The sequence below is a fragment of the Parasteatoda tepidariorum genome, chromosome 9 (genome assembly GCF_043381705.1).
Source record: "Parasteatoda tepidariorum isolate YZ-2023 chromosome 9, CAS_Ptep_4.0, whole genome shotgun sequence".
In the NCBI taxonomy this organism is placed as follows: domain Eukaryota; kingdom Metazoa; phylum Arthropoda; class Arachnida; order Araneae; family Theridiidae; genus Parasteatoda; species Parasteatoda tepidariorum.
The window spans coordinates 87,889,092-87,910,133 of record NC_092212.1 but is presented as its reverse complement, the minus strand read 5'-3'; the positions used below and the strand labels follow the sequence as shown (position 1 = coordinate 87,910,133).

At 31.5% G+C, this 21,042-nt stretch overlaps 2 protein-coding genes and 1 pseudogene across 2 annotated transcripts; 2 read left to right on the top strand and 1 right to left on the bottom strand.

The window, feature by feature from the left end:
* On the bottom strand, positions 1 to 2,929 carry LOC139426591 (uncharacterized; annotated as a pseudogene).
* A 2,291-nt stretch (positions 2,930 to 5,220) lies between these two features.
* LOC107450145 (uncharacterized) lies at positions 5,221 to 13,694 on the top strand. The gene is made up of 5 exons (XM_043056490.2): positions 5,221 to 5,319; positions 10,521 to 10,635; positions 12,376 to 12,678; positions 13,005 to 13,082; positions 13,405 to 13,694. The coding sequence occupies exons 1-5, from the start codon at positions 5,308 to 5,310 to the stop codon at positions 13,692 to 13,694; spliced, it is 798 nt and encodes a 265-aa protein (XP_042912424.2). The 5' UTR covers positions 5,221 to 5,307.
* A 1,215-nt stretch (positions 13,695 to 14,909) lies between these two features.
* Positions 14,910 to 20,582, top strand: LOC139426590 (uncharacterized). Its single transcript, XM_071185896.1, has 7 exons — positions 14,910 to 14,954; positions 15,286 to 15,387; positions 16,205 to 16,304; positions 16,632 to 16,685; positions 17,428 to 17,631; positions 19,108 to 19,457; positions 20,480 to 20,582. Exons 1-6 carry the CDS (start codon positions 14,910 to 14,912, stop codon positions 19,422 to 19,424), a joined length of 822 nt encoding a protein of 273 aa, XP_071041997.1. The 3' UTR covers positions 19,425 to 19,457; positions 20,480 to 20,582.
* The last annotated feature ends 460 nt before the right edge of the window (positions 20,583 to 21,042 follow it).

The window sequence follows — 21,042 nt, the reverse complement described above, 5'->3', positions numbered from 1 at the left end:
AGTTGAAGCAATTTCCTCGAGAACTGCACATGCAGAGGTAGAAGCAGTTTGCTTTTCTGCTAATGTAGAAGGTTTTTCAGAGACTTTTATAGGTGACTCATCTGAAATACATGTTTTTAAGTCCTCTTGATATGTTTTCCAACTTCTGTTCATATTCAGTAAGAGATCTTTGTGAATTGGATCAGTCATTGGATTTTTCGAGCCATATTTTTCACGTGGTTTCTTTAGAAGCCATTAAATCATATTTAATAGTCTGCACTGCATCTAGGTAATCAATCTTAAGAGAGGTTCTATAGTCAGTGACAAGTGTATCCATTAAGTTGAATGCACTTTTCACTAATGGGCCATGGAAGCAGCTAAGGCAGGCTTTGACCAATTTAGCCAATGTAGGATACTTATAATCATTTGTGAAATCATCTTTTAAATTAAAAACTTTAGACCAATATTTATCAATTGTACACTTGACTTGATTTCCACTTTCATCAGATGTGTAGAGCATTTCTTTGGTGATATCAATATCACTCTGGTATAACCTTATTTCAGCTTCTACTTTTGACTTTTCATTATCACTAAAAATATGGGACATAAAAGATGATAATTTTTCAAAAGCTAATATTGTATTGGTTTTACCTCCTAGCTCTGGATCTAATGCTGTAAAACCAATTAGATATGAATTTTTAAGGGGTAATTTCTGTTTCATATGCTGTGCTGTATTAGTATAAGCTTTCATCAGAGAAATTTGGAATTCTTTTGCTATTGGATGATTTTTTGATAATTTCTTCAGGAGAGTGGAAGCTACGGCACCAGTACATATTACTTTGCTAAGTAGATGGAATTCTGGATTTGTGACATCAACCTTTAATAAATCATTATAAGATGTGCACTTTATATTTACTGGCTTCATAAAAAAAGAGAAAAATTTTGCCATCAATTTATAAATACTGGAATGTATTAAATGAAGCATTGTTTTTTTTGTTTCAAATAATTTAATATATGTGTTTAACGCTGGTAATACTGCTAAATATAATGCCATATGCAATAAAGTTTTGTTTTGCATAACAAATAACCCATTTAGTATTCTTTTTTTACGAGCTAAAGCATCCTTTGTGAGTTGTTGGGAATGCAAGCAAGAATGCACCCCTTCAACAATTTTTTTCTCAGCTGCAGAAATATTTATTTTATTGTATACAGTTTCAACATAAAAAAAATAATCCCCTTTATCAGTTTTATCCAAGTAGTGAAAATAAAATGCAATAAGAACATCCCACAGATCTTTGATTCTTTCTAAAACACATAAAATGTACACCCACCTATGGTCTGGTCTCTTCAAGGGCTTAAGTTTTTTAATGGCAAAGGATTCACAGATTTTGAAAAAATTTTCTCTTTTACTGCAGCTTTTCATATCAAAATAGATGTCGTCAAACAAATCTTCTAAGTATCGATCAAAACATGAAGCAAATTTTTTTACACAGTTATTAGCTATGTGACATGTGTCACCATCAATATCTAATAAGTGGGGTGCTTTGTTTGATCGTAGTCTGGTTTCAACACCCTTTTTTTTTCCATGCATGGTGTTACATGAGTTCATTAATGCACTAATTAAGTTTGCCCATGGAATATTATTATCTTCAATAGTATTAACAACTGCTTTAAAAACAGCTTCTGAATTGCAAGATTCCATCTTTAGAGATGCAAAATGATGAACTACAACTTCATTTTGATTGTTGTCATAAAACTGCACCAATATTGCCAGTATAATTTCTTGAGCATTGCTAGTACTTTCATCCAAATTTAGAGAAAATGGAGTCTCCTTGAAAGTTTTAATGATATTTTCCTTAATAGTTTTTGCGAGTCCATATTTCATCTTATAACAAGCAGTAGTCCCAACGAGTTTAGTGTCGTCTGATCGCGGCTCAACTGTTTGTAGAGTTCAATTAAATTGGGAGCTACATTGAAAGAAAGAGAATTCTCGGCGATAAACGAAGTTATTAACACCTCTTGGTGCGCTTTTCTTGTCACTATATCTAATGGCCGAGCATCAGTCTCCAGTAAGTCATCAGTATTTTTTGAATTAGCATAATTACTTAAAGTCATTGAATGTCTAATGCACTTTGAATATTTTATGTGCGTCACAGTTTTAGAATATTTGTGAAAGCCTTGAATCCTTCCCCACCATACTTCAGCAGTGAGTTACAAAAAACACAATATGCTTGTCCAGCAACATTTATTTTCTTGCACCATGTGCCGATGGTATCCCCATTACCATCTCTCTGTTCAATCCAATTCCACCTAAATGCATTCCGGACACCTTCTTCTAATTGTATAATATCACTATTTATATCGAGAAATTTCATAGTGAAATTCTCTTGCGTACATAAATAAAAAAATATTTCAATAAACGAAACGAAAAATTTACACGTGCATCAATAAATGAAACGAAAATTTTACACAGCGGAGAAAAAAAAGTTGCGAAGCGATCAATGACAAATGGCTAATACGGCGAAAAATCCCCCTTCTCTACTTATTGGCGCCACGCCAGGAGAGATAAGACCTTTGAACCCAGAGTCACGTGATCGCACATATGGTCGAGCGAAGTCTCTCCCTTTTTTTCTGCCTACTCGCCGAAAAGAATCCAGAAGAGAATGTCCGAGAACCGGGGGAATGAGTCATAACTCGCAATAAGGAAAGAACAAAAAAAAAGTTTTTCCCCCCTTTTCACGCATTATCACTGCCTTTGGAGAAAGAAAGGAAAAGTTTTCCCCACACACGCTGACCTTGCGTTTTCTGCTTTCAAAGCAAACAAAATTACCCAGACCAAAATAAAAATTCATTATTATTCCTACTTCCTTTTGAACGATGATACCCGGAATTTCCGGGTATCGAAGTTCAAAATCCCCGGAATTCCGGGGTTTCCCCGGAGCACAAACACCCCTGATAATATTTATAACCAAACCAAATTAGTAAAGAATTAAAAAATGTAAGATTTGAAATTTAATAAACAATAATGATACATACAAAAAATTTTTAAAACAAATATTTCAATAAAAAACCATGACTAAAAAATTTTATATTATCTTTCTTGAACACAAAATAACATTTTTAATTCCTTTTCTTTACAATAAGCTTTAAAAAAAATAATAATACAGTACAGAACCTGTTATCCGGAAATCAGAAAACCGGAAAACCAAAAAACCGGAACGAAATTCAATACATTTTACAGCCATTTTTTTCAAAAAATATTTTTTTTCTCATAAGATTTTAGGATTTTTCTTTCTTCTTTGAAAGATGTTTACCTTACCATCATTTTAGAAATAATCATTAGTGTATTACTTCATCGTTTTTTCTACTTTTTAAGATTATTTCCAAATTTTTTTTTTTTTTAGTTGGGTTTAACAATAAAAAACGGCTTTTTGTAGCGATTCAGAAAACCGGAAAAATCAGTTATCCGGAATATCGATGGTCCCGATCATTCCGGATAATCAGTTCCCTACTGTATAATTAAATTAATTTGTTCCTAGGAGAAAAACAAGCATAAAGCACTTGAAAATATTTTGAGGTTGACTCGAAATCCTAATTTTTATTCACGATTTAAAAATAGAATGAAAATCTATCTGATTTTATTAGATATGTTACTGTCACGGTAAAAAATGCTGGCATTCTATAAAATGTCTAGCCATTGTGTAGAACACCTAGCCTTTTCACAAAATGTGATTACTACCCTAATATTACGTACGACACATTATAATTATTATGCACTTTGAATAGTCATGCGGAATGCCTAGATACTCTGCAGAGTGGCAAATGCTAATGCTCTTAAGAAATGAAAAATAAGAACTGTTATGTTGATTGATGTTTCGTCATTAGCCATTCTACAGAATGCCAAGAAAATGAAAGAAATATCAACTATTTTATACCTACATATTCAGTTTCAAACATTTTGCAGAATATCCAGTTTCATGCATTGATAGTAACACTATTATTATGCAAATTTGGTTGGGTAAAGGAGCCACAACAAAAACTTTACATACTAGCATCTTCTTTAAATAAATTAAGCCCACAAACAAAAACTAATTTAATAGCANATATATATATACATATTTAATGGGACGTATACAAGTATGTAGTTTTCATGACTATGCTATACCAAAAATTGCATAAATTTTATTTTTAAATGAATCTCTTTCTTTGTGAATCTCCCACCAAATTTTGTTCTAAAAATGCCCTGCCAGATTTCAAAAAAATACCCTTTAAACCAGGGTTTCTTAACCTGTGGTTCATGAATCCCTTAGGGGTCCATGAGTTATATTTTGTAGGTCCGCTGACTACTCCTAATTTGTAAAACGTTTGGAAGCCTACCCATTGCTTGTAAGCGAGCTATGGCAGCTGTAATTCCGTTTGCTACAGTGTATCTTTGCATAGAGGGATTTTCCACACTTGTGACAATAAAAAGATAACATCCAAATCGATTGAATGTTGAACATGATATGCACGTTGCTTTGTCGAAAACCATCCCCTAATTCAATTTATTAATTACGGAAAAGCAGCAGCAACCTTTACATTAAAAATTTTAATTTCAGAAATTTTGTATACTATTAAAATAATAAAATTAAATGTTTTCTAATAATTGATGTTTCTTTCAATTATTTTTTTCACAGGGGGGTGGTCCGTGACTTCTTAAAATTTTTTAAAAGGGGTCCATTAGATCAAAAAGGTTAAGAAACACTACTTTAAACAATCAAAAGTATTCCCAAAAACTTATTTTACAGACTACAAAAGATATCCCTCACTCAAAATTCCTTGCGGGCTTCTTTAAAGGGACTGCTAGGCCCCCGACTTTGAAAAATTATTACGCCTTATTGGAATCAGATCTATTTTTATTAAAAAAATGTTTATTTGAATGCATTGAAAGAAGGGGGAAATAATCTAAAAATACTTCAATATGCAGTGAAGGTGCGTTTTAATGCTTTTTAATTACGAGATATTATCTAATCTTCCGTTCAACAACACAACGGGGAAACTCTCGTTTGCTCTAAAGAGAGAGTGAAGTGGCCGTTCTTTGGTGCGCCAGTGAGCGCTGTCGCCCCCACACCACAACTACTTAAAAGGAAGCGAAAAAAAATTAAAACTTTTTGAAGAAAGTGCCTAAATTTAATCCGAAAAATAAAATGACATTTTTCTGAAACAATTTATCCAATCAGGTGTGGAGGGATGGGGGTGGTTTGGCACGTGACTTCTCCATCGTCGGGTATATAAAGTGAAAAAGACACTTTCACAACCAGAACACAACCCAACAATCAATTATCAAAGATGAAGTTTTCGGTAAGTAAAGCAACAACCCTTGGATTATATCAACAACTGTGGATTACTTTGCATTTGGATTATACACTCCATCTCGGATTACTTATTGTTTTTTTTTTCCCTTGATAAGTATGCTTTTATTATTTCCATTCATTCAATACCGGCTTTGTGTAATAGTGAGCCTCTTACAGTAAAACAAACTAAAATGAATTTAAAGGCTTTTTCTTCGATTTTTGATTCTTACAGCACATGCATCATTTTTAAGGAAGTTGAAAAATATAAAATATTTCCATAGAAAGTTCGGATAAACATAAAGGGAACTAACTATAATGTCGCAAATTCAATTCCTAAATTATTTTAAGGAATGAATATATTAGCTTGCATAGAGTAGTAATAAAATTATTCTATCTAGTTTTTATGAATCTTTCAAGCTTATGCCAGACAAACATAAAGCTTCCTTTCCATTAAGAAGTTTAGTTTCAGTACTAAAAAGCTTTCAATTACTAGTTTGCATATTTTTAGTTTCATTTAAATACGTATTTTTCATATGTATTCAAATAAAATTTAATAAATTATAAAAATTCATAAAATTATGTATTCAAATAAAATTTTAATTTTTTTAAAATATGTATTTAAATAAAATTTAATAAATTATAAAATTAATAAAATTCTGTATTCAAATAAAATGAAAAAATAAAATTTTTATATGAATTTAAATAACTAAATTAAATTAAATAAGATTATACATTTATAAAATAGTTTTTAAACACATATTTTCAACATTATATTTCCTAATGCTGATTTTTTTCCGAACTGGAAGGGTTTGTAAGGTGACACAACTATTTCATTACCATTTTGGATTTTCGGTTAAACTTTTTAATTGGTATTTTCTTGATATTTTTTTTTTTTTGTAATTAAGAAACTTTTGATGATGCAGAACTGTTAGAGAGCACAATACCATTAAAAAAATTAAATAAATAAGTAAATAAAAAGGCAGATCGTGAAAAAGTAGCTCTATTAGATTCACAGAGACAGATGAACTTCTAAAATTTTTTTCGGTTTCTCAATTTTACTTTTTTAGGATCTAATTTTCTTTTTGTTTAAACTGATGAAAACCGATTTGGATGAAAATATTCTTTAAACGTGAATCGCATAAAAGCAAGGATCAAAAATATAAAAACAGGCAACTCAAATTAAAAAAAACTATCGATTAGTCTAATTTTGTGAGAAAATATTAATAGAGAATCAAAAATACCACACGCTTTACATTTCCAAATTATATCTGGGTGACGGCCTTCTAGTTTATACGTATCGAGAGATAATGTCAAATATCCGTTTATTCTTGAAAATTAAATAAAGAAGCACCCCCTTTCGACACTTCGAATTATATTGGGAAATGATGAGTCACTTAATAATGCAAATAATTTGAAGAATACTAAGAAAAAAAAAAGAAAAAAAAATTTAAAATTCAAGCTTCTGTTACTATTAACCAATTTTTGTACAGAGAATAAGTTGAAGGAGAAATATTATTATTTTTTTTTAAATATACAGAAAAAAACAACAACTTACGAAACATAAATTATATTTTATATCAATGACAAGCATGAAGTGAGAATCTGCAGTTATTTCAGATGCTGAATTTACTTAGATGAATATTAAAATGTGAGGAAAATAGTTTCTCTCATCTTATTCTTAGAAATATTTNAAATATTATTATTATTTTTTAAATATACAGAAAAAAACAGCAACTTACGAAACATAAATTATATTTTATATCAATGACAAGCATGAAGTGAGAATCTGCAGTTATTTCAGATGCTGAATTTACTTAGATGAATATTAAAATGTGAGGAAAATAGTTTCTCTCATCTTATTCTTAGAAATATTTGAAAAATTAAAAGTTCCTGAAAGCATTCAGTATTACATCCCAATTTGAAGTATCTTTTTTTATCGAAATTATCGAAAATATCGAAATGAATATTTATTAATAATTTTATTAAATCTTAAAAAATTGTAAAACAATTCAAGAAGATTAAGAAAAAATAATAAGTAGATACACAAGCATAAAATTTTTTTCCATGCGAAAACAAAAAAACGTGAATTGAACGCATTAGTATTTTAATTAGAAAGTGAAAATTTAAAGAAATCACACCAAAGTCGTTAGTAATGATAGTTTAATAATTATTAGCGTTTCATGTAAAAAGGCATACAAATTTTGACCTATTAATCTATTATACAATCCATACCTATTAAAATTCCTAGCATTGCTAGACAAATAAGGTTTCCTATGGGTTTTTTTCATGTTGATTTGAATAAAAGACCTAATTTAATATAAGAAAATTGATATGAGAATAACTGATAGGACTAAAGGTTATAAGCGCTTTATTTATACTAAATGCTATTTTTACACACTATAATACCCAATCGCTGATGTTGCTATCTGAAGAAATAAAGCATAGTTTTTCATGCTAAATAAATTTAGTTCAAAACAAAGTCAGTAAAATTATTTGTTAAAAGAATTATTAAGATTTTATGCTTAAAGCGTATAATTTTGGACTTATGTCGAATTAAACGCAGAATATTGCAATCTAAACATATCAGGCATTGTTAACGATGAAATTTTTGCTTACGCTAAATCCAGTAAAATCATAATTAAGTCCTTGAAACAAATAGTTTCGAAGTTGCAAGGGTTTTATTTGAAACAGTCATTAGTGAAATATAATAATTTCTAAGTAAGAAAAAAAAAACAAAAAAAAACTAACAGTTTTGAAATGAAAATGCTTTACGTGAGAAAATTAAAACTTTTGATTTATATCTTTTAATCTACAAAACCATTATAACTTATGACGTAACTATTTACGAATGTCTAATAGTTTTTCTCAATTCAGAGTGAAAAAATTAAATAAACCAAAAAAAGAAAACGCAAATAATATTATGCATGACTTGATTGAATAACAATATTTCTCTTCCCTTAATTCTCCACAGTAAATTCAACTTTGTGCAAATTTTAGAAACCAGAAACAAACTTTCAGTAGGAAGTGGCCTATTAAAGGGTGCTAATATGAAGGATTTCACACTTGGAAGATTTTGGATAAATGGAAGTTAAAAACAGCGGATTTCTTTCTTGAAATTTCAATCGTATCCTCGAGTTTTTAGAGATTTCCCTTGATTATCCGACTATTTAAAAACAAAAAACATTTCCTTCCTCCGACATGTATATGGACTCTATGCCAAATTTATCTAAATCAATCATTTTATTTTAATTACAGCAGCCATCCACTATTTTTATTTTTCATAGATGAGTTCTTTTTATGAAATTCCTTTCATTCTATTCCCAAATCTCCAGCAGTCTGAGATGAATAATTGTCTGTTTTTTTTTCCTCACATATTTTGCTTCTTTTATCTTTTCTGTGTATATTTTTTCCAGTAGTTTTATTAATTTTTATTTTTAAAATTTCGTTCTACTTAAATCTACAGATACCCTACTTTCACTTTTTATTTTTCCGCGACGGAGAATGACGCATCGCATGTAACGTACCATAAAATTTTTTCGATTCTCTGCAATTAATTTTGCTTCTTGACGATGCAAAAGCAAAATTTAATTTAGTTCTAAAATATGTTTATTTTAAAATTTCAATCGGTACAAAATTAATAATTTTTCTAACCATCACTGCATCCAAAAACTTTTTTTTTTTAATTTATATAATATTTTTAATCACCATAAGAAATATTCGCCAAGGAGATAATTCTCGTTCGTATTGCTTCTACAATGTTAAATAATTATTTTGTATTTATTATTTTAATTTGCATAAATTGAGTGCCTACATAACATAGTGATTATAAAAGAACTTTTAATAATTATAGAATGGTTGCTTCATCCGAAAATGTTGCATAATCATACGATTACTTCCTAATAGAATAAAGGAACAATAAGTTTAGTTTAAACAACCAAAAATGCACAAAATAAAATTAAGATAGATTGATAAATAAATATAACCGATAAAAACCGTTAAATAAGGGAAAAGTAAATAGGCTACAAATAAATATCATCATAGATTTTATTAATTTTTAATCTCTTGGTAACCAAATCTATTTGAATCTTCTTTGTTTTTCGATAACCCTGCTATGTGATTATTCTATTCAATTAGAATTTAGAAAAGGTAACAATTCCATTTCTGTGGTATGCGTACATAGAAATACGCAATTACTTTATAGCTTTTTATAATATGTAGAGAAAAGTAACCCCTATAGAAAGTTACAAAAATAGTAAAAAAATGAAAAATGACTTCTTTTTTTTCAATTTAGAAATTTATTTTTCAAGTGTTTTTCATTGCTATTCTTCAAACATGTTTAGGTATGACGAGTATTTTAAACTGTTACAGTGACTTTAGGAAAAAAAGCCATATTTTGAGCGGAGGAAAATTTTTTTGTCTTTCTGAAATTCTTAGAATTTATGTGAAAGATCGGAAAACTGGAATTCCATGAAATGATGAACAAAATCTAATTTTTGAAAAATAGGCATTCCAAAATATATTTATAATTAAACCTATCCGTAAAATAAAGGATTGTCAGATTTTTATAATTGTGCTTAACTTGCTGTATTTTTCTCTCGATACACTTAGAAGACATTAAATTTTTTAAAGGAGACATTAAACTTCGTAAAAATTTCAAACTCTGATGAATTTTAAAAAAAAATCAATTTACTCGAGTGCCGACAACAATTTTTGTTTCGTTACTGTTTATAATGCGGAAGATTAAAAAATTTGTTCAGTTTCCGTCTTTTCTTTCTATAATTTCAAATTATAAATTTTCTAAAAAAAAAAACAACAACAACTGATAATTAAAAACCTCTCCGATTAAAATAGTTTCGTCAAGAGTTTTTCAGAAAAGCGAGATCAAAGTGGACGGTGAGATCAATTCATTATGTGGGCTTTTATTTACGATCTCATCGATCGTAAATAAAAGCCCACAACGAGCGATGAACGAAGGCAACTTAATTTGACACGATGTATTTTTTATACTTTTTAAACTTTTTTAACAAAGGCAACTCAAATTGACACGATGTATTTTTTAAACTTTTTTGACAAACGCAATTCAAGTTGACACGATGTATTTTTTAAACTTTTTTGACAAAGGCAATTCAAGTTGACACGATGTATTTTTTAAACTTTTTTAACAAAGGCAACTCAAGTTGACATGATGTATTTTTTAAACTTTTTCAGGTACTTCATCTTTTTGCATTGGTGGCCTACTGTGTGGCCGCCGTCAAGGTACAGGAGAAGATTACATTGAAGAAACCAGAAGGAAGGAATGTCGATTTGTTATCTTATGGTTTAGGTAAGCTTCACATACTATGAACCTTCCGAAATGAATCTTATGACTCACTGGAAAATCCATTTATTTGAGTCAGATTAGGGGTGAAGGAACACTACATCCCCGTCTACACCAAAATAGTTTAATAATGCAATTACAAAACTTTTTTGGATTTGTTGCTTTAAGCAAACAAGCTTTCAGAAATGGATGTTCGGAAAATAAAATAACTTTTTTTTTGATATTTAAACTGATTGTAATTTTTGATGAAAATATATATACTATCTGTAGAAAAGTATACAGACTACCTGGTTGTTATGGTGGAGGAAGAATAATGGTGTGGGGATGTTTCTCACGGTTTGGCCTGGGTTTGTTAGCTCTTGTGGTTGGAAACATGAACTCTGAGTTGTGTATGTGGACAATGCTGCACTCCCAACTCTTATGGCAATATTTCTGCCCATTTCTCTTCCATTCACATAGCAAGGCTTGCACAGACGTGGTTTTACGAAATGGGTGTTCAAAAACTGGACCAACCTTCGCAGGGCCCCATTCTAAATCCCATAGAACATCTTTGGGATGAATTAGAACGCAGGTAGCCAACCAAATTGCTCACTTCAGCTGTGATGGAAGTCAATTCCTACTCAAAAACTGGCGGAACGTCTTTTCAGACGTGTGCAGGCTGTCACCGATGCAAAAGGGGGAACAACATCATAATATTGTGTGCCTCAAGACGCTCTAAGTCCATATTGTTGGCCAGATAGTGTACGTTTTAGACTTGTTTTAATGCTGAGTGCGTGATCTAGATGAGATCTTTGCCGTCGTATGATTGCTATATATCTCTGATCAAAAATTAATTTCGTTGAGGGAAAAAAAATTCTTTATTTTCAGGAATGTCATTGAAAATAATTGTAACCTTAAATGAACAGCAATGATCGATACTGGGAGATATTGGTTCTTTGCTGAGAGCACGACTGAAAACGGTAAAGCTTTGGTGGCTGTCAACAGCAAAAAGTTAAAAATCGCTAAATTTCTCACCTTTCAAAAATTAATTTGTAAAGGAAAAGATGCCTATTGACATTATATTTCGATGAGTTTTCTGAGCAAGAGCGAAGAAGTGCTTTCCTAAAAATAGAGACTTCTCTGACATTATTTTACCTTAATTAAACCTAAAAGCTTCGTACCCTTTCAAATTAAACCCTTCAACTTAAAATTATCGATCTTTTCACAGAAATCCTTATCGTTCGATTTGAATTAGTTATAACATTTTCCCATTAAAATCATTTAAAATATCTTTCTTTATGAATTAGTTATAACATTTTCCCATTAAAATCATTTTCCATATCTTTCTATATAAATAAATTATAACATTTTTCCATTGAAATCATTTCAAATATCCTTCGATAGGAATCAGTTATAAAATTTTTCTATATAATCATTTATAATATATCTTTAGATATGAGTTAATTATAACATTTTTCCATTAAAATAATTTAAAATATCTTTCTATTTGAATTAGTTATAACACTTTTCCTTTTAAATCATTTGTAATATCTTTCTACATGAATTAGTTATAACATGTATTCGTTACAATATTATCCCTACTTAGCAATCATTTGTATCTTTTTCCATGGGGATTATGGAATTTTGCATATGGGAATCATGAATCTGTAATGTCTTTTCAAAATGTGCATTGTCTCCAATGCGCAGCTCTAGTACGACATAAATGAAGTACTACTACTACAATTAGCATTTCTTTCGTCTCTACAGGTGACAGCCAATCAACGTACGGTTCAGATGGCTCCCTAGAAAAGACATATAACCTTCCTGGAAGCCACGAAATCAGTTTGGGTGTCGGCAAAGATGGGGGATTCGGTTACGGTTACACGACCGACGAGCACGGCCAGATTGGTGGCCTCTCCGAGATCTCTGGCTTTGATCTCGGTGAAGGTTATGGTCTGAGTGAACGAGGACACGGATACGACCATGGACATGGTGGTGGAGATGGCGGTGGTCACGGTCATGGTCATGGCAGTGGTCACGGTCATGGTCATGGCGGTGGTCACGGACATGGTAAGCAAATTTACAAAAATTAATGACACTCTATAACTAAACACTTAAATTTCTCTATTTTCATAGATGTTTAAATTGCATCAAATTACAAGATTAAACTTTCGAGCGATGAGAAATTCAGTTCTAAAGAGAATTGACATTAGAAATAATATTTTAATCTTAGTCATTGTTATGATAGATATATTTTGTTCACTAAAAATATGTATTTTTATAGTATAGTACGAGCATAAGGATCACTATTAGGTTCACTTTAAAATGAATTCATTTCATATTTTGACAAAATTTGTAAATGCATGATGTAAATATTAATGTATTGACTTATATAGGTCATGGTCATGGAGATGGTCACGGGCATGGAAATGGTCACGGACATGGACATGGTCACGGGCATGGTCACGGACATGGTATAGAATTTATGCATTATATTTGATAAGTTAGAAATTTCATTTTCCTTATAACTAAATAATATTTTATATCTCAACATAATTTTACACATTTTAATTAATATTTGATATTTTCGTTAATAAAAACCTTTCAATGAACTATATATAATAACATATACATTATAGCATATATACATATATGCAATAGCATGCAATAACACATACACACACACATATATATATATGTGTATATATATATATATATAATAACATATATATGCTGCAGTTGAAAAACAATATTTACTTCATATTATATAATCACGGTTTAATCGATTATTTTCAGGTCACGGACACGGTCACGGGCATGGACATGGTCACGGACATGGACATGGTCACGGACATGGACATGGTCACGGGCATGGACACGGTGCCGGACATGGACACGGTCACGGACATGGGCATGGTCACGGGCATGGACATGGTCACGGACATGGGCATGGTCACGGGCATGGACATGGTCACGGGCATGGACACGGTGCCGGACATGGACACGGTCACGGACATGGACACGGTCACGGACATGGACATGGCCACGGACACGGTCACGGTACACAATTTATGAATTATATATGATACATTAAAATTCAATTTCTAATATAACAACTAATTAATAGTTTATAACAACAAATGTGTACGCATTTAAGTCTATTTTTGACATTTTAATTTAAAAATATATTCCTTTCAAAGATGGTTTTTACATTTACTTCATATTATATTAACACTGTTTAATTGGTATTTTTCAGGTCACGGACATGGTCACGGTCATGGACATGGTCACGGTCACGGACATGGTAAGTTAATTCCGCTTTTTAATAAATTTCTTTAAAGATTGTTGACGCATCTTAGTTCTCTATCTATTGAATCTAAAAACATTTTTCCGCAGAATATGCTCCGAACTTCTAATGGATAAATAATTATTATATTCACTTAATTATAACAAAGGCGAATGCACTAAAATGCCTTAACTAAGTTTGAATCCACCAAATTCGATCAAAAGGCTCAGGTCAAATTGCTTCCAAAAAAGTAATTTTAGAGAAGTAAACTTGTATTTAAGAAAACGCCAAGCTTTTATATTCTGGTATTATCAGATACATATCGATTTTGAAAAAATTTTTCTGTTTGAATACTTTACACATTTAAAATATTTTAACGGGAAGAATTTTCAATTTTACTCTTAGAACTTCAACTCAAAAAGTGTGAAATTTCTTTGACAAAAATTTATTATAAAAATGATTAGAAAAATCAGTTAATTAAAAACACAACAAAAGAAACGAAAAAAAAAACAACACCTGGGTTGAAATGCTGCTAAAATAAAGCAAAATGAGAAGAAACTTTTTTGAAAAATGTGCACATAGAGAGGTTTTTTACACTTTCACGCTCTGCATAGTTTTTACAAAAAAATCTCTATTTACAAAAGAGTTTGCATACAACTTACGTACTGGCATAATGCTACGTGCAAAATATCTTCCAAGAAAAGGTACTTCAAAATTTTTTATTTTTAACATGCATTGATCCTCAGACCTAAACAAATTCTATTCATTTAATCACGTTGCGAATAAATAAATTCAAGTTGTAACCCCACTCAATATATAAGTATTTTTTTTAAATTTAATAATGTCGAATTTGCATTAAAAATTCTTTAAATGTATGATTACCCTTATTTAGGACATGGTCACGGACATGGACATGGTCACGGGCACGGTCATGGTCACTGACATGGTCGCGGACATGGACATGGTCATGGACACGGACATGGACATGGACACGGACACGGACATGGTCACGGACATGGACATGGACATGGTCACGGACATGGTCACGGTCACGGACATGGTATGTACTGTATAAACGTATGCATGTTTGTAGATAAGACTATATTAAAGTTTCTTTTATCATCGAGATTCTGCCCCAAAAAATATCTCACAAATTGAGCACTCATTTATCACGAACCAAATGTAATTGTATAATGAAATAACTGTTTTCACTAAATTAAATTAGTATTCTTCTATAAAATTATATTATTTTCTTCCAATTAACAGAAGTATTGAATTTAATAATTCTATTTTTGAATACGACGAAACAGTTACTATTTCGAAAATCCTCTAAAACTCAAAAGTAATACATACATGAATTCAAAATTTTGAATGTTATGTTTTGTTTATAGGTCATGGACATGATCACGGTCATGGACATGGACATGGTCACGGTCATGGACATGGACATGGTCACGGTCATGGACATGGACATGGTCACGGTCATGGTCATGGTAAGAAAAAATCTAAATAGATATACTTCGCTTTATTTCATTTTTTAATTATTTTTTTTAATTAATTGGAAATATTCCAAATATCTTTACAAATAATAATTTGGTAACATCTCCTTAATTGTACTTGTTGATTTTACGCGTGATAACTTACTACACGAAAATAAATAAATCATTACTATAAACTGAAATTCATTTTTTAAATTTTTTTTGAATGGTGATTTAAAAATTCTCCTGTCGGAATCTGCACCAAATCAGGTCGTTCAGAATTTGTATAAGAAATTCTACCTGTCCTTAAAATATATTCCTTAATCATTGAAAGAAATGGTTGAAACTGGTTAATGATTAATAGTATGGTTTTAATTATTTTTTCAAGCAATGCGGCATCAAGTTCCATAAAATTTAAAGCACTTAAACAATGATTTAAACAAAGAGTTTTCTAATTTTATTGTAACTCCTTTCTGTACTCAACATATTTAAGTTCCGCGGCATTTTTTCAAAAGAAATTCTAAAGTTAAGGAGTTAAAATAATACATTACGAGTAATAAAAACCACGTGTTAGCTGTTCTTAAAATGAAAAGTTTAACAGCAGAACAATCTAGACAAATTTACCGCATCTTCTCAATATATATCTGCATAGAATCTCTCTGCATAGAATCTATCTACATAAAAAATAGATAGAAAAATTACCAAAACTTCCTTTACTCTAAAAAGTTCTTACAAGTTATCGTTAAGTATTTATTTGATTTTGTAAAAAAATTTATTCTTACGTTATTCCTTTTACATCGATTGTTTTTAATTAGGAAAAACATTCTGATAGCTAATGATAAAATTCTTATGTCATTTACATAAAGTACAGTCAAGTNGTCACGGACATGGTCACGGTCACGGACATGGTCACGGACACGGTCACGGACATGGTATGTACTGTATAAACGTATGCATGTTTGTAGATAAGACTATATTAAAGTTTCTTTTATCATCGAGATTCCGCTCCAAAAAATATCTCACAAATTGAGCACTCATTTATCACGAACCAAATGTAATTGTATAATGAAGTAACTGTTTTCACTAAATTAAATTAGTATTCTTCTATAAAATTATATTATTTTCTTCCAATTAACAGAAGTATTGAATTTAATAATTCTATTTTTGAATGCGACGAAACAGTTACTATTTCGAAAATCCTCTAAAACTCAAAAGTAATACATGAATTCAAAATTTTGAATGTTATGTTTTGTTTATAGGTCATGGACATGGTCACGGTCATGGACATGGACATGGTCACGGTCATGGTCATGGTAAGAAAAAGTCTAAATAGATATACTTCGTTTTATTTCATTTTTTAACTATTTTTTTTAAATTAATTCGAAATATTCTAAATATTTTTACGAATAATAATTTGGTAACATCTCCTTAATTGTACTTGTTGATTTTACGCGTGCTAACTTACTACACGAAAATAAATAAATCATTACTATAAACTGAAATTCATTTTTTAAATTTTTTTTTGTATGGTGATTTAAGAATTCTCCTGTCGGAATTTGCACCAAATCAAGTCGTTCAGAATTTGTAGAAGGAATTCTACCTGTCCTCAAAATATATTCCTTAATCATTGAAAGAAATGGTTGAAACTGGTTAACGATTAATAGTATGGTTTAATTATTTTTTCAAGCAATGCGGCATCAAGTTCCATAAAATTTAAAGCACTTAAACAATGATTTAAAAAAAGAGTTTTCAAATTTTACTGTAACTCCTTTCTGTACTCAACATATTTATGTTCCCCGGCATTTTTTCAAAAGAAATTCTTAAGTTAAGGAGTTAAAATAATACATTACGAGTAATAAAAACCACGTGCTAGCTGTTCTTAAAATGAAAAGTTTAACCGCAGAACAATCTAGACAAATTTACCGCATCTTCTCAATATATATCTGCATAGAATCTCTACAAATCTACATAAAAAATAGATAGAAAAATTACCAAAATCTTAAGAGCTCCTTTGTTTTAAATAAATTTTTTGTAAAATTACAAAACTCATTTTAGGTCATGGTCATGGACACGGTCACGGTCATGGACATGGTCACGGACATGGTCACGGACATGGTCACGGACATGGACATGGTCACGGACATGGACACGGACATGGTCACGGACACGGGCATGGACATGGTCACGGACATGGGCATGGACATGGTCACGGACACGGTCATGGACACGGGCACGGTCACGGGCACGGACACGGACATGGTACTTTTTTACACTTCTTTAATTGAAAATTTTATTCTCTAGAACAAATTACTTTTTTTAAACAACTATACGATAGATCACTTCTTTGAACAAATAAAGTTCCATAATAATTTTAAAATACAAAGAGTATTATTAAAATGCAAATACTTCATTTCCTTTTACTCTAAAAAGTTCTTACAAGTTATCGTTAAGTATTTATTTGATTTTGTTAAAAAAATTATTCTTACGTTATTCCTTTTACATCGATTGTTTTTAATTAGGAAAAACATTCTGATAGCTAATGACAAAATTCTTATGTCATTTACATAAAGTACAGTCAAGTTTCTGCAAGTTATGACGAATTCACTGTGAAATTCAGTCCTTCTTTCTGTAACTTATTGAACGACATAATACTCTTCTGTTTTAACTGTAAGTGTTTTAAACAAACACTTATCAAAAAAAAAAATGTAAATCGAAACATTTTTGTTGAATTGAAATTAAAATCAAAACAGTTTATTTCCTTTTAAATTTCAAAACAGTAATCTAAAAGCAATGAAGCGTCTGTATTATATCTTTTTAGTTACGACAGTCAACAATTTCCATCCAAAGAAATATAGATCGATTTCGTTAACTGTAGCTGACTGGTGATAGTCAGAGTTCTACTCAAGTCAAAATTTTTGATGGTTTTCCATTGATAGCTCAACATAATCCTGATGGTAACCATTAATTATTCCATCATGAACCATTATATTTTTTGATGGTAACCAATATACGTAACCAATGTAGGAATTCGGACAGATTTATAATAGTCCAACTTGGATTACTTTGACAGCAGTCACACTGTAGGCCACCGATGCAAAAAGATAAAGTACCTAAAAAACATTAAAAAAAGTATCGAGACAACTTGAGTTGCCTTTGTTCATCGATCGTGACAACCCGACTCAAAATTTTTGATGGTTTTCCTTTGATAGCTCAACATAATCCTGATGGTAACCATTAATTATTCCATCATGAACCATTATATTTTTTGATGGTAACCAATATACGTAACCAATGTAGGAATTCGGACAGATTTATAATAGTCCAACTTGGATTACTTTGACAGCAGTCACACTGTAGGCCACCGATGCAAAAAGATAAAGTACCTAAAAAANAGTCAAACTTCTCTCGATGGTTGACCATCCCAGTATTAAAGTGGCATTTTCCATCGTGGAATGATAGAAGTTTGTTGGCATATCAAGAACCATAAACACGTGATGGGAAATGTTGGATGATGGTTGGACCATCATGAATCACACTGAAACCAACATAAATCATCAAAATATTTGTGATCGGAGAATCAAGAACTTTGACATGACTAATATTCAATAGTCAGACGAATTTATACAGAAACCATATCAATTGCTGAATAAGTAATTTAAAGTAATGCATTTAGATTCAATCGGTTCTATTGATTAGGCAGAAATTTTTAGAATACACCTGTTGTGCTTTTTTCAGGTCACGGACATGCCCATGGATATGGTTTGGATCACTATGGTCGATCTGGCAGTGGTCTTATTCTTCCTCATGCCAACATCGGAATCAGAACCTACGAAAAAGCAGCCCAAGCAGCCATCTCATCTCGCGCACATGATTCACCCATTCAACTGGATTCACAAGAGATGGCCCATTTGGAGGGAATCATCAAGAATCACTTCGTATCATCACCCAGTCTGCCTATCGGGGGAACTCCAGAAGGCAGGATAGCCGGAGGAGCTTTCACCGGTCCAGCTGGTGAAAAAGTCACCAAATCTGCAACTGCCAAATCTTCATAGAAGAATGTGATAGAACCCTTCTGTGTGTTCCAAGTACGTCAGAATTCAGTAAATTGTGTTTAACTAAGAAACATTCGCACAACTCAAATAAAATTAATTTAATTTAATAAATACCCGCAACATTTATATCCAATTGTCGTTAAATGAGGCCGCGATGGCTCAGGGGATAGAACGTTCGCCTTCAAATGATGTGAGCGAACAGGCTCTGGTCGATACGAGTTCGCATCCGGTTTGCACCGACCACAGTGCTGACGTGAAAGACGGATCAAGGGTCCCTTTGCCGTGAGGCTAACCGTGGGTGGTTCTCGCGGTCTTCCTCTCCATGTAATGCAAATGCGGGTTGCCTCCATCAAAGGCGAATTTCTCTCCATACTTGATCCAGGAGCGTCCTTGTATCCTGGATTAGGTTCAAAATGACAACATTAGTAGTCGTAAACCCAAAAATTAGGTCGACTCTTCAACGACAATTATAAGGTTATAAAATCCACTGAAATGTGCCACATAAGTTGTTCCTATTTTGCATCTATTTTCATAAAGCAAGCTCCCAAAGGAACATTTGGGTGTACAGTTACAGGTAACCATTATATATTTTTAAACGTAATCAAAACAATGATTTTTCAACCCTAACAATGATCTCTCACAGAGCCGCTGTGGCTCAGGGGATAGAGCGCTAGCCTCCAACTGAGGAGAACCAGGTTTGGATCCTAGCAAGGCTGGTCGATATGAATTCTGTTCTCGGCTCGCACCTACCATAAAGCGAACGTAAAATATACTCAATGGTTGATAGATCATGGGTTAGAAACCCGTCAGGTGAACTGTGGGAAGATTTCATGGTTTTCTCTCTCTATGTAACGCAAATATACAAGTTAGTTCCATCAAAACAATTTGTAATCTTCCACGAATGATAGTTTGTCTCAATGCTCAATTGAAGTGTCTTTTGGGTGACATTAAAATTACACGGTTAAACATCAATAGTGATATATCGACTGTTGGTTATTGAATAAAATGATCTTAACTATAAAATATAGATTAACTTTGCTACTTTATTATTATAGGTTGGAATGAATTCCAGTTGTTGCCTCCAAAGAAGAGAGCATTCACAGAATCACTCAAAGATAAATGTTAATTTATTGAATAAAAAAAGTCTTTCCTTTTCAATTTCTTTTTTTTTCTTGACTCAAACACAGATCATGAAATAAATATATATCTAATCATTAAATATGAAGTTCCGTATCCTATGGTAAAAAACAAAACATATAATGAGTCTTTTTATAAGAAATCTAGCTGAATATACTCGTAAGAAATTATAGTTCGTTCACTAGGAGTTGGCACTTGGCTGGCTACACCTTCTCGGACGCAGAGTTCATTTCAGTGCGGGAGAGAAACACCTCCGCGCTTGAAATTGAGACAACCTTTATAGCGCGCCAAGCACAAACAGTGAATTCTTTTTCTATCATTTACTTCGCTTTATCATCTGCTATTATGCCTTTCGTTTCTCTAGCTAATTAAATATATTTTAAATTTAAAAACTGCTGTTTTCCCAGCAAAATGTCTCGAAAAGGACAAACTATTCACTTAAAAGAGAGAAGTATCATAAAAAAATGGAGTGAAATATCGT